General features: G+C 45.4%; 1 protein-coding gene across 1 annotated transcript in view; it reads left to right on the plus strand.

Moving 5' to 3' along the window:
• The window catches only part of ITIH2 (inter-alpha-trypsin inhibitor heavy chain 2), a 149254-nt gene that overhangs the window by 100094 nt on the left and 34344 nt on the right, over positions 1-14816 (plus strand). Inside the window, exons 13-15 of the mRNA XM_069629675.1 lie at positions 7473-7658; positions 9630-9769; positions 14570-14742. Of these exons, the coding sequence (XP_069485776.1) occupies positions 7473-7658; positions 9630-9769; positions 14570-14742 (499 nt within the window). The remainder of the gene's footprint in view (positions 1-7472; positions 7659-9629; positions 9770-14569; positions 14743-14816) is intronic.

Raw genomic sequence — 14816 nt, forward strand, 5'->3', positions numbered from 1 at the left:
AACCTTTTATAACACGCTTAACACGTGCAGTACCGGGTTTAGAATCTGTGTTGCTCTGTGTTGTCTTGCATTCAAGACAGGCGCATTACCCGGAGCTATCCTCCCGGCCATAGAGCCAGGCTGGTAATTAGTTTATTCACTGGTGATATGATATGATATGAAACGCATTTATAACGCGCCTCTACACAAGTGTTTCAAGGCGCGACGAGGCAAGGGAGGGGGACCAGAGGGAAGACAGATAACGATCCTACTAGGCCAGGTGTAATTCAGATCGCGCAAGTGCATGGGAAGGGGGAGGGGACAGTGCAGTACATGGAAAAATAGAATAAATAACAGTAAGTTAAAGTGAGGCCAGCAGGTGGCAAATGCAGGGGTAAGTGCAGGCAACAGGTGTCAAGTGCTGGTAGTGGGAATGTAGGGATACAGAAAACAGTCCCCAAGTTCGGGGGTTGTCAGGAAGGCAGTGCAAGTGTGCGACTGACGGGGGAGGGGACCTGGGCACCGAGTTCAGAGGGTGGCCTAGTAACCAGTGCAGTTTCAGCCAGGGAGTCAGCAGGGGAGAGGAGGAGAAAAAGCAGAAGCAAAGAGGAAGGTCTTGAGGTGCTTCTGGAACCAGAGATGATTCTCCTCAAGTTTCAGGGAGGCAAGGAGGCAGGGAGGCTGTTCAAGAGGGAGGCCCCAGCTGAGAAAAGAGATTTCCCACCAACTTGTTGCTTAGAGAAGCGACAGACCCTGAGGGAGTTGGAGGCAGATGAGCGAAGAGCTTGAGAAGGGAGATATTTAGGAAGAGAGAGTTGAAGGTATTGAGGCCCCAAGACCCAGAAGGCCTTGTGGCCAATGCAGAGGGTTTTGTACTTAATCCTCGCAGCCACTCGGAGCCAGTGCAGAGATTTCAGTCCTGGAGAGATACGATCCCTGGGCTTGAGGCCAAGGACAAGTCTTGCAGTTCTGTTCTGGGTGAGTTGCAGAGGGCGTAGAGTAGAGGCAGATTTAGAAAGAGGCTGTTGCAATAGTCCAGCCTAGTGAGAACCAAAGCTCTGGAGACAGTGAGCTTCTGGGGGGAAGGAGAGGAAAGGAAGAATACCTCTGAGGAGATGCAGCTGGTAGTGTGACTTCTTAGAAACATCAGAGATGTGAGGAGCAAAGGAGAGTGTGGCGTCGAAGATGACCCCGAGGTTTTTTACCTCACAGGTGGGAGCAGGAAGAGGGCCAAGAGAGGCCGGCCAGAGAGTGACAGGAAAGGAGGGAGGGCGTGTGCCGATGAGGAGAATCTCAGTCTTACTGGCATTAAGGCAGAGATCATTGCCGGGACACCACTCCTGGATGGTGGACAGACAGAGATTAGAGAGGGAGAAGAGGTGGCTGAGGATAGCCTGAAAATGACCTTGGTGTCATCCGCATATCACTGGAAGTTGGGGCAGTGCACGGCAATGCGGTGAGCATGAAGGGCCAGGTATTGGTTGAACAGCCAGGGAGAGAGGTTAGACCCCTGGGGAACACCACAGGTAGAGATAGAGATAAAGGAGAGCAAGGACCCAAGTTGAACCTGGGAGGGTCAATCAGAGAGGAAAGAAGTCAGCCATGATAGGGCCCCACCGGTGGTCCCCAGGTTATTACGGAGACGGTTGAGCAGGATGGCATGGTTCACTTTTTTTCCAAAGGCAGAAGAGAGATCAAGTAAGATGAGGAGACATGGGGTGTTGGAATTGAGGTTGGAGAACAGGTCTTCATGGATGTTCAGGAGGGCAGTTTCTGTGCTTCTGGCAGCTCTGAAGCCAGACTGATGATCATGGAGACAACCAACAGATTCAGTGTGAAGATTGAGCTGGGAGATGGCCAGCTTTTCCAAGAGTTTGCCCAGGAAAGACGTGATGGAGGTTGGGTCATAGTTAGCCGGGCAGAAAGGGTTGGCAGAGGGTTTCTTCAGAAGAGGGTGCACAAGGGAATGCTTCATGGGGGAAGGGAAGACTCCAGTGGCGAAGGAGTGGTTGCAGAAGTAGGCCAGGGCAGGAGCCAGGGAGTCGGGAGAGCCTCCTTGTTTCTTTATGAGTCAAGGACTCATGGATTATTTTAGTTGTGTGGGGGCTTCACCTGACTGTGGTGATGCATTGCAGAGTTTAATACATTGTGGAGCCAGATGATTGATTTTTCTCCTCCGCGAGCAAGCGTGACCAAAGGCCTTCATATTTGAACCGCTTTCACGATTGTTTCTTAAGAGGCAGGTTTGATAGCAGTGAGTTTAACACGTGTGTCCAGTTCTACTGGAAGTGCTTGTCTGTTCTTTTAGTACCTGGATATCTAGTTCGATTGTACCTAATGTTTTTGGTGAAAAGATTGACATGGCTATCGATTACGTTTTGCGGTTGTTTAAGCATGAGGCTGAATAAAGAGGGGTTGGTCATTTCTCCAGCGCTGTTGAAATTGCATTTGTTCTGCTTGTGACACAAGTTAGTCGGTCAGGGAAAAACATTGTTTTCCTCCTTTGCACCCACTGCTCCCCATTGTTATCCTGAAATGGATCTTGCCCCCTAAACCATCTTTTACGTTTTCCCCACTTGCTGTCAAGTTTCTTAGCCGCTCTCTTTACACAAGGCCCATTTTGAGCATGGTTTCAGTTTCTTCATGGTCACTTGGGCTAGTACGTCTAGAGTCTTGGCTAGTTCTTCATGTAATGACCTGATCATATATGTAGACTGGGCATGGATAGACCGATGAACCCACGGATGGTATGAACACTGTTCGCAGAGCTTTCATTGTCTAGTGGTTTTGTATTTGCAGCACACTTTATTTATAATACTGAAGGTTGTACAATGGTACATGGACACTGCCTATGAGTAGGATTTTTAGTTTTTAGGTAGAATAGATAATGTCAAAGCATTCCTGTCTTTTTATTTTTCTGAATATTGTGTCTATACATTTTGTTAATGAGCTACTATTCTATGAGAACTGTATCATTCTTAGTATGATGACAAATGTTCATAAAGAAAATAATGATGGCACCCTCAGGCTTGGCGTGGCCTATAAGGCAATATGGCAATGCCAGTAGAGCAGGCCCAACCTATTAGTGTGGGCCAGTTCTTTTCACCAGAGACAGTGGGGGTCATTCCGAGTATGGCGGTAGAGGGTTAACAGCACTGGTAAGGATGCCGGTGCCGTTAAACCCCTTACCGCCGCATTCAGAGGTCCCTTAGCGGGGCCCGTTAAGGGACCATGGAGCTAATAACGGGCCTGTTATTAGCTCCTTCCCCATTCCCATTGAGCCCTATGGGGGCTCAACCGGAATGGGGAATGGTTTTCAAAATGGGGATTTACTGGGTCCACATAGGTCGGACTATCCCGGTAAGTCCCCGTTCCGACTACCCGGACCCGAGTTTGGAGGCAGCCAACTCGGAATGACCCCCAGTGTTTTAGCAAATGTGGGCCAGTTTAATGTGTGAAGCTGATAGTTTTGACGAGTGTTACTTAACAAATATTCTTTAAAATGCTAAATTTGCAATGCATTTTACCAAAAAATCTCCCTCTGCGGCACTACCCAAACAGTTGGTCACAAAAGGAAGAAATTGCCATTTGTAACTGTGGTGCCCTTTTCCATTGAGGCTCAAGCCAAAATGATGCTCCAGTCCGACCCTCGGTACCCTAGTTGTAATGCAATACAGGTGGAAGAAAATACATTTGTAAAAGGGCTTTTGGCCTTGGAAACAATTACTGCCTCCCTGCCAATGGAGCTTGGCTGGAGAGGTATTATGGGCATGGTGGCCTTGAGACTGGCTCTTCTCAGGATCCGGTTGTGGGTGAGTATCAAGTAGGTCCATGTGGTACATTGCTTTATGTCGTTGCTTTAGGATTGTCCAACTTCAGACACAAAGGCCGGATACATGGCTGGGTTTTTGGGATAACACTCATTAATATTCATGAGATACATTTGTATACAATGATTCTAAATGTATGCACATTTTTCCTCATCATTATGAATGAAGAATATCCTGAAAACCCGTCAGGATTACGGCTGTCGAGACCGGAGTTGGAAAAACCAGGTGTTGGCCTATGATAAGGTTTGCCCGTTAAGCGTCTTGTGATCTACAAGATCGAAGGCAGCTGAGAGGTCTAGGAGTAGCAGGAGGGCTGGCTTGCCTTTGTCCATGATTTGGGTGATCTGGTTTTTTAAGTCTACCAATGCTGTTTCTGTGCCATGCTCTTTACGAAAACCCTGATTGCCTTGCTCCGAGAATGGAGTAGGTTTCAAGGAATTGTTGTTTGGTTTGGGAACTCTGCCCTGACCCGTTAAAATTCTATAGTGCGGCAGGTTGAGAACGGGTATTGGGAAGGTATCATCTTCCACCATTGAGCTACCTTAAAGGAGTATGGTGTCCAGGTACATACAGATGATATGCTCCCCCTATATGACGAAAATGAAACTTAGATTGGGGCCTTTGCCCTTGGCTAGGGTGGCTTGTAGACAGAAGGGCAACCCATTTCTGGGGGCCTTAATGCTCTTGGGTTGATACTTCCCTGAAGGCGTTACTTCATTCCCAGCTAGTGTCTAAGTATCACTGTGTCACTCTATTTGGATTAGGCATTATATATGTGCAACTTCCATGTGCGTTAATCTTGAAGGACTGGCAGTGTGCAGTGTCTAAACCCAAAGAGCCCGGCCAGTAGAGGTTCAAAATTCAGAGCTCAGACAGATGAAAAATATTCTCGGCTAAACTAGTTACATATACATTAAATACTCTAACATCACGTTTTACTACAGAATGCAATATTTCAAAGTCTTCGCCCCACTGAATGATACAGTACATCCCGCAGTTACTTAACTAAAATAAGAAAAACTGTGAAAGAAAAGACCAGAGTAATCTAAAATATGAAAGCAACGACCTAACCATGTTTGACACGACTTGCCCTGCATTTATTAGGTTCAAGGAACATGCATTTCCAGGGCCTAAATTCATTGGATGGTGGAATGCATAGTTTTCTTGAGAAGACGTATCATGTAAATGTGACTGAGAATACTTTGAGTAATGTTAAGTACACGGAGAGTCCCCCGATGTCTGAACTCTTTAACCTCCAAAGTGACACTGGATTATCTCTTCTTTTCTTGCTCCCTGTATGAGGTAGCAAGGAGGAAATAGCTAAAGGGGCTTTCAGCTCTGTTGCATCATTGGGGTGCACACCCTCCTCCATCAGATATAATGAAATGTGGTCCAGTATAGCACACCTACTGCTATGTGGGTGGGCTCTTTTAGCAACATGGGGAAAGAGCAGCTACTGAGGGGAGACGTAGAGGCAACATGTGAAATCCAAAGTGTTGAGGTGACTTTCAAAGAACTCAGGTCCCGTGTGTCGATATGCTTCTAGGAGAGTTGTGGTCAGGGCACCTGGGGTATGCGTACTGAGAAGGGTACCCCAACAGGGGTATCCTCTTGGGTTATCTACTAAAGAGCTCTGCCCCGGAGTGAGGATTGGTAAGAGGTTGCTTGAGCACTCTTGGTAGTAGCTTACAGAGATGTTGAGTTTGGGCGTTATTGGTGTCAGACACACTGTTCCCCCACAGTTTGCGGATGTTGCTGATGTGTGTAAAGTAAAGTAGCGAGAGAGGAATAATGAGCCGGCTAGTGAGGATTTGGATAGTGAATGAGAGGGGTTGGACTGGGAAGGGATGCTCACAAGACCAGAGGATCCTTGCTATTATTATGTCCAGTTAATTGGTTAAACAAGTGTTGTGGTTGCAGTAACAAAATATGTTTGTTCAGCTTGACAATGACACGATAAAGGGACATGGTGCAAAGGACAATGAACTTCCTAGATTGATGGGTGTTATAAGCATTTTCCATTTTTACTATTTGGTAATTCTTAGGATCTATAGAAATAGGCAGTAGAGGAACTCTGTTGTATGAATCCATTTGGTATGGTATGTTATATTATGATATGGTATGGTATTGAGATGATCTTGTAGTGAACTTCCCAGATGGATGAACGAGAGTTACAAGTTGTATGGTCTCCATAAAAATTAGGATAATAATCAAAATATGCTTTTATTCACTTTCTCACCCAATACTAACACCTAGAACCATCAGGTGTAACCTCGGTGTATTTACAAATGTTTCAACTACAAGCTTGAAGTTTTATCAATGCATGCAAAGATACACTTTTACCTGTTTAACATTTAGGCAACACGTGTACCTATTCCCAACTCTCTAGCAAGACCTGGGTATGCAGACTTTTGTACACCAAGATACATGGGTATACCCTTTTGTGAATCACTGAAGCTCTTTTGTGAAAGCAGAGTAACTCATTCATGTGCAAATTATAAATTTTTCCTTGGAAAGCACTTTGTAGTCAGTCCTGACATGTGTTAATTACCACATCTTGTGGTTGTAATGTATGTATTAGACAGGTAAATATTGATATTTGCAAACAAACACACATATGCCTGAATAGGTAGCCTAATATGTGCATACTGTGTGCTTTGTATACAGCACACAATGTGCAAAGTGTGCAAAGAAATCTAAAAATCACAGATGAATTCTGTGCTCCTGACTGAAACTAATTTTCCAATGAGTGTTGTTCCTTCCTCCGCACACAATGACAATTTGACTGAAAATAGTACACTTCCCCAGCACACATAATTACCATGGCTATTCTTGGATTAATTGGTTCTACGTTGCCTGTGCGTATAAGTGTGGGACATGTTTGTTAATTACAATGGCCCTCATTACGACCCTGGCGGATTTCGCGGTGCTAAATGCACCGCGAAGCACGGCGGAAAGCCGTCGATAGCGCCATGGGGGTTGGCGGATTTACCACCCCATGCCGACCTTGGCGGAGCGGTAAATCCCCAATCCCCATTTTACCCTTCCCCATTCCCATTCTTGCCCCATAGGGTATAATGGGAGTGGGGAAGGAGTTAATTACGCCGCCGTAAAGTACGGCGGCGTAATTAACAACGAGGTCCCTTAGCGCCATGGTTTTCTCCGCCCGGTAAAACCAGGCGGAGAAAACCTCCATGGCGCTAAGGGAACTCGTAGTACGGCGGACGGGTCCGCCGCGATTAGCGCTGGCGGAAACCCACTCCGCCAGGGTCCTAATGAGGGCCAATGTAAGTTACAATTTGTTGGGTTTTATCTATTATTTGTATTGTTGTCCCCTTGGCCTTCCCCGTGAAATGCCCCCTCATTCAGTCCAGTTGGACAGTGATGGGTGCATAGTTTGCACAACCCTACGTACAGTACACACTTGTTCATTACCACTAGGAATTTAATATTTGGGAATCAGGTGTAATTTAAGATTATGTAAATTGCAATATTTCAAAGGTATGGATCACAACTGTGCATAGGAAAAGGCTTGCATAACAGACCCAGGATGTTCTATCAATATTAAGGAGACTTGCAGGAATGCACAGCTAAACAGTTTTTTTGCACTTTATGTTACTGAGTTACATTTAACACTTCTTTTCTCTGGCTTTTCTCCATCAGGAATTCTACAACCAAGTCTCTACTCCACTTCTCAAAAACATTGAGTTTATCTACCCACATGAATCAGTCTCTGATGTCACCCAGAACTCATTTAATACATTCTATGGTGGAGACGAGATTGTCGTAGCGGGAAAAGTGGGGCCTCAGAGTGCACAAGTGTTACAGAGCATTGTCCAGGCCACTGCTGTGAGTTACTCTGCACTTTCTACTGTATCATCAATGTTTTGATCCCTCCAACATCTTCTCTTGATGTGTCCCAATTGCAAGTGACCACGTGCACATCCCTTCTTTCAGGCCAGCAACAATGCTTAGATTTCCGTGCATTTAATAGGCAATGTCTGGATCAAGGTGTCAGTTTTATACTACATATTTCAATTAAGGAATGTAACCATTGCATTGTTTACGTTATTGTAAAGACTCACTTCAGATGCGTTCACATTTTATTTCTAATCTAGCAAGCAAAACTCTCATTCGAAGTTGGGTTCCCCAATTTTCCGTCTTGTATGAATATCTTTCTATGTGATTGGCTAACTTCTAATGCCTTGAACAGGAATCAATATAAGGGCCAGTTGAACGGATCAAACTAACATTTGGAAAAGGGGTGGTGTTAAGTAATGACATCAGAGGTCTCCCACCGACTACCTGTTAGAGTCGTCCTGGCCTACTGGCCACGGAACTGGATTGATGCACTGCATCACGGGAATTATTGAGCTGGTACATTCCTCCCTCTTCACTGGTACTCAAATGTATTATCACCGACTTGAAAAACAAGAGAAAGTCCTGTGATTAAAAAGGCATACCCATAATTTTGGTTTGGGTCTCTTGCTGCCACCAGACGTTAGACCAGGGGTCTGCAACCTGTGGCTCTCCAGATGTTTTGGACTACTTATCCCGTGATTTCTCACCAATGACTATGCTGGCTGGGGATTATCTAAATTTCACTTGAACACATCTGGTAAGCCAAAGGTTGCAGACCCTGTATTAGACAGATACATGCTAAATGTGGCTTATCTTTTAAGGTCAACCAGTTAGCACCACTTTAACTCACTTGGTTGGGTTCAAAGCACAGAGGCAGATTCTTCCAATTAAGAACTACAGTGCTGCACTTCATCCTGTGCCAGGACCCAATAGCTCACACAGGCTTCTCCTTTCATTGCAGGTGCAAGGTAAATATGTCGGGCCTTTCGGACTGCCCTGTCTCGCTCATTTGCGAATATGCAGAACTATGTATCTACTTGTGAGAGATAGGGAAACGGGGGGAGTTTGGAGGAGAGAGAGGGGGAGGCAAGGATTGGCTGTTTCAATTTGAGCTAGTGAAATGGGACCTGGCTGCAAGAGGCCAGTGGTATGAATGCGGGGTGCACATTGTTTTGCTTTTCAGAGGCCTCCTGCCCATCATCCCCCTACTAATTGTCTCCCCTCAAAGATCTCCCTTTACCAAACACTAGACACCCTCCCCTCCAATGCAGACGCAGGCTTAGCCGTTAGCACATCAATACTAATCACGCCATCACTAAACTCTCCTTTTAGTCCCATTACATCCTCCCACGTTCCCGGGCAACTAGATCAAAGCACTGTTGTCTATCAGATCTTGGGCTCTTTCCTTTGAATAGCATACTCCCAAGTGTCTCCACCAAAACCATAGACAGGACCGGTTACCTTCAACCTGCACCCATCAACGCCACAGTTTTCGCATCTACCTCTGCCACCATCGCACTAATGACCCCCTGTGCCCTTTTCTTGCAGAGGCACGTACAGCAACGCCACCAAAAGTGACAGATGGGTGATATACAAGACCACTTACATCACATTACTTACATTAAACAGAGGCCCACTGAGGCTAAGAAAGAAAAGGGAAAATGTGCACAAAGGATGAGCCCTGCACAAATGCATCCAAAGATTGTGTCGGGCACATTATTCCCAAAGCTGCATGCCTTTTCTGTGAGGGTTTGTAGGCAACGCAACTGCCGTGCTGCTCGGCCCTCAACAGATGAGCGTAGGGGACATTCTTTTGTATGGAGCTTCTAAGTGCCAAGCACAAGTATGCTCGTCCTTTTTGCATAGACTTGCATAATAGCCTGGCACTTAAGGGGTTAATGGAATAATTAAAACATGCTCAAGATTACAAGGAGAACATCTGTGTGTTTTCTATTTCAGGCAAATGCAAACTTAATCGTGGACACACTGGCAGAGGCTGAGGAAATGGACCAGTTCCTGAAGGAGAGCAAATACGCCTTCCCTGACTTTGCGAAACAGTACTGGGCCCACCTTACGATTAACCAGCTCCTGGCGGAGAGGTAAACTGCAGATTGCGAGTAGAACTGAGGCATCTTCTGTCAGGTGCAGAAGCTGTACGTGATCCAGCTGTACACCTAGGCCACCCTGCGGCGCACGCAGTGCCGTGCAGCAGTGGCAATGTGTCAAACGCGCTCTGTCAACTTTGGTGGCGAAGGATGTGCAGAGAAATTGACCCATTAGGCGTGCAATGATGCTTTAAGTTTCCTCATAACCTGTTCACGATCAGTTTCTGCGCTTAGCTCCTACAAATGGAAGTGCCTAAAGGGTACTGCCTCAGGAGCCGGCTGCACTGGAAACAGTTTGGCACTGCCCTCTAGAGGTCTGCAACCTTTGGCTCTCCAGATGTTTTGGACTACAAATCCCATTGGACCAAGCCAGCAAATTCAATGGTGAAGCACCATGGGAGAGCCAAAGGGCGGAGACCCCGTCTGTACAGAAAAGCTTATAAGTCCATACACTTATTCATTTATTTTGTCATTCGTATAGCGCACAAAACCCATAGGTATCTAGGCGCTTTTAACTTAAGAAGTGGGTCGCTTTTAACTTAAGAAGTTGGTTTTGAACTCAACAGTTAAAAGTAAGTTTTTTTCAAAACTGAAGCGAACACCACCAGATTATTTCATATTTGGAGCTGGAAATATCCAAACGAAAACATACAGCAATTTGTGCTAACATAAAATTAAACAAAGGAACTATTGTCCCCCTCCCTTGCCTTCTGCTTGTCACCTTGCTTCACTTGAAAACAGAAGGTGTAAAATGATGGTGAAACCCTCAAGGCCAAATAATTGAAATATCTAGACCACCATTTTATACAAGTTACTCATATGTGGATCAAATTAAAACTCAGGACATATTAGAATCAGTTACAGTGGGTTGGGGGTGAAAAGCAGAGGGTGTGACCCATGCAAATAACGTCTGCTCCATATCACCCCCAAAATAGTATTTGCAAGCCAAGAGTTATAAAAGAAAAGAAATGGTCAGAATGAAAACTGCTTTATACTGGTGAAAACCTGGGCGTTTTTCTGAGAGGAACCCCTGCGTCTTCCCACGGACATTTCGGGGTACACAATGAGAGCCCTCCCATCCCTAGTAAGTCACAGAGCCCCCAGACCCCTTGACCGTCTTGGGCAGTACCCCATTCCCTGTCTGCTCAGCTGGGAGAAATCACCCCACGCACACTAATCACCCACAGGGCAGAAATAGGCAGACAGTGCTTGAAATGGGTCACTCTGTTTTTCTTACCCATGTAGAGTGGCAGAATAAAATCCGTCTCTAAATGGGCATAACTGCCCAGTGTGAATATTGACTATCTGCCCGTGATGAAGGTATGCGTTTGTAACAATGGCCATTACCGTATCAGAGGTACAATGGCTACTTTAAGTAAGCAACCCAAGCATGTTTAAACAATCTGGGGCTCATTTAGACAACGGAATCAGCCACTGCCCCACACATTAGGGTGACCAGACGTCCTGGTTTTCCCAGGACAGTCTCGGGAAATCGCCCTCCGTCCCAGGGTCCCAGGAGTTTTTTAATTTTATAAACCTTGTCCCAGGATTGAATGGGTGGGTGGCTACGGTCACTGTTTTTGCCGGGAACTGATTCCGAAATCCCAAAATCGGGCCCAGCGCAACCCTTCCTGTGTGTGAATGGGGGCTTGAATGCCCCCATTTCCTCCCTCTTCCCCTCCCTGGCTGCTCTCCTTCAATGAGAGGAGTGTGCCTGTGAGCCCCTCCACCCCCCAGCCTGCAACACGCCAGCAACGTAGAAGTAGGACTACAGTTGTATCCAAGTCCTATTTGTGTTTACTGTAGTCCTACTTCTATGTCTATGGCCTGTCCCATTGTGTTTTATCTGGTCATCCTACCACACATGCATGCCTTTGAGTGCTGAAAGATAATACATTCCTATGACAATTGGGCAAAATACTCACACTTTAGTATGCGAGGAAGAGCCAAGCATATGTGGCAATAGACTTTGCCAGGAAGGTTTTGATCGGTGTCCATGTCTGTAGCGATGAGCAGTGCGCCAAAAGCCATTCCCTCGCTCTGAGGTTATCAGATTCCCGCACAGTGAAAGAGGCCATTTCTTAAACTGAGCATGCGCGTGGTTTGACTCGGAGAGGATGCCATCTTTTGTGTCAATGGCCCTGTGCATGCACAGGTCACAAACAGTGGCACTGTTGAGGCAGTGCCACCACAAGGCCTCTGTCTTGCTCCTGGGGCAACATGCAGGTAAACTAAGAGCTTGCTTCATTTGCAATGGGCAGTGCGGGTGAGCCTAACGGCCTGATTCACAGAACGTTTTCCTATGGGATTGTGCCATTATAAAACATTTCCATGAATCAGGGGCTACATGTGTGAATCCTCCTCAATGATGGGGTTTTGAAGAGCAGGTTTTCATGCGCCAGCAGGCAGCCCAAAAGACTGAGCTGGAAACGCAACAGAGGGTGAGCTGAGACTTCAGTGCTGGCACCAATATTCCACTTCTCTGTCTCCTCACCGGACTAAGAGTACCTGAGGGGAGTACCCACGTATAGATACTCAGGCCACACCTTTTCCTCACTTAGAAACAACGCTCTGGCTCTGAGTGCTCTGATCCACTCACGTTTTTAGTTTTGGCAATTAGGTTGCGCTAAAGTGCCACTGATAAGCCAAAACTATTGCATTACAGTACAGCTAGGCAGGAATGGCAAAAGAGGAGGGACACAAAGCTTGTAGGTTCTGTTTGGTTATTTACCCACCTGGTGACTGCCCAAGGCCATGCTTATCTCTATTGCCACCCCCAACCACTTCCTGCACCTTCCCATCCAAAACACATCCTACTAGGATCTCATTGAGCTAGCTTTTTTTCAAGCCTTACTATCAAACTTTATGCTCAAAGTGTCTGCCCGTGTTTTTTCCAAAACAGTCTTCAGAGAGTAAATGGCTTGATTGGATCTCTAAATGCGTCAGTGGAGTATTAAAAATGTCTTAACGAGGTCTGCCTTCAACCACTTGATTTGTATGCACGTGTGTGTCCTACACTGAGCTCCTGTTGAAAGCATTTGAAAAGCCAACATTTTTGGCTTGTGTGCAAGTATATAGATGTGCCGTGCACTGCTATTAAATGCCCAGGTACTACTACCATTTTTCAGCTGCTGCCTTTTATGGCCAGTTAATAAAACGTTGTCAGTGCCTGGCAAATGCCCTTCCCATGCCTACGCAAAAGCCAAAAGTGTTGGCATTGACAGTGCTGGCTTAAGTGTTGATTTGCTTGAAGTCCTCGTGCTCTAAATTCATTCTGTCTGAAGAGGCTATTGGAGCAGAAAGTGTAAGTAAAGAAAATTAAATAATTTACTCAGTCCAGCCTTTGATTCAAATGGAAAATTGAAAAAAACTACCCAAATACAAAACATTTTAAAAGATTTCAGGGCTCACCATGTATTTGTAAAAATGGTGAGATTTTAATTTAGGTCCTAATATTGAGCCCTAGTTATAATTAAACTAATGGGTCTCATTACGAGTTTGGTGGTAATTTGCGTTTACTGTTTCTACCACTCCGTGCCGCACATTTCCCATAGGACTACAAATGGGGAAACAGTGGAGTTAGTCCTCATTTTTGAAGTCCATAAAACTCCATGGGAATTTTGACGGATTTAACGTGAGCAATAATTATGCCACTGCAAAAAAGACGATGTTTGGAGTCAAACCCTCCACTTCCCCTCTAAACGCAGAATTTGGTGGTAAAGTGGCAATGACGGAATTACAGCCAGTTTACCACCGTTTTCACCCACAACCCCTAAACTCGTAATGTGGCCCAGTGTCTCCAAAATTGCACCAAACCGTTTTAAAATGTAGGGAAATGCTAATGGCCGACTGATTGTGGTCCCTGGGAACAGCCTTCTGATCATAATGAGCCAAACCATTTTCATTAAAAATCCTATTGCTAAAGACCGAAACAAAGGACCTCATTTTGGTGCTAACAAAAAAGTGGCAGCAATGCAATTACTGCCATGTTTACCACACAGCCAAATTCAGAATTTTAAAGCAAAACCCACTAAATATTGCCTGTTTTTTGTGTAGGTCGTTTCCTTCACTCAAAACGATTACCACATGTGCTAATTACCACATGTGGTATTTATCATTTCCCATGGAGTCCTATGGTACTCCATAAGGGGACTGATAGATGAGTCCATGTGACACCAAATCATGCAGACCATTTCTGTTACTGCATACATAAGCAGGCGGTAACGGTATTTCAGTTTGCCCGTACTACCAAAGGTAAAACTGGCAAACTCTAAAAGTGGCCCAAAGTTTAAGGAACAGTGCACATGATGTCATTGGGGTATGGTCCTTAATGGTTGTGGTGGTTATCGATTCAGTGTTTTTGTGAATTATTGGCCCAGAAAAAACACAGGTATCGTATTCCCAAAAGAATTGCAATCCCATATATTGGTGACCCATTTCGACAAATTTCATGCACACTTAACACACAGACGTCCATGCCATAATCTGCCAGGCTGTCCATTTTCTTGCGGATTTGTCAAAAATTGACAAACTTAAAGAGAGGAGATAAGATTTTTTTAATTTTTTTAAATGAAACCCTGTTGGGAAAATGGAAGCAAAATTGTGTAACTGCTGTCAAAAAATGTGCACCATATTATTTACAAGGTTCTATTTTTGTTCTTTGAACACGATCCTGCACTAATATTAAAACACCTTTTAGTTGAAATGATTAGAAGTCCCATTTTCTAATAATGTGCCATTCCTCAATACCTTGTCAGTACCCATAAGCCCCATTCTTTACTAATCACACCGCAGGAACCTGGCTCCTTCCGCAGCCCTGAAAAGGAACATCACCCGGACTATTTTGCAGCTGTCCGTCGAACACCACCTCGTGACGCCGCTCACAGCGATGCTGATCGAGAACGCCGATGGGGACGAGAGAATGCTTGCCGACTCGCCGCGGGATCCCAAAAGAGGCTGTTGTCCGAGTGAGTACATAACCCCATTACATTATCCGTCTCCCTGTACCAGCTTAATTTCACATTATTTGGGGATTTCTACT

The sequence above is a fragment of the Ambystoma mexicanum genome, chromosome 12 (assembly GCF_040938575.1).
Source record: "Ambystoma mexicanum isolate Mex_15411 chromosome 12, UKY_AmexF1_1, whole genome shotgun sequence".
Classification (NCBI taxonomy): Eukaryota; Metazoa; Chordata; class Amphibia; order Caudata; family Ambystomatidae; genus Ambystoma; species Ambystoma mexicanum.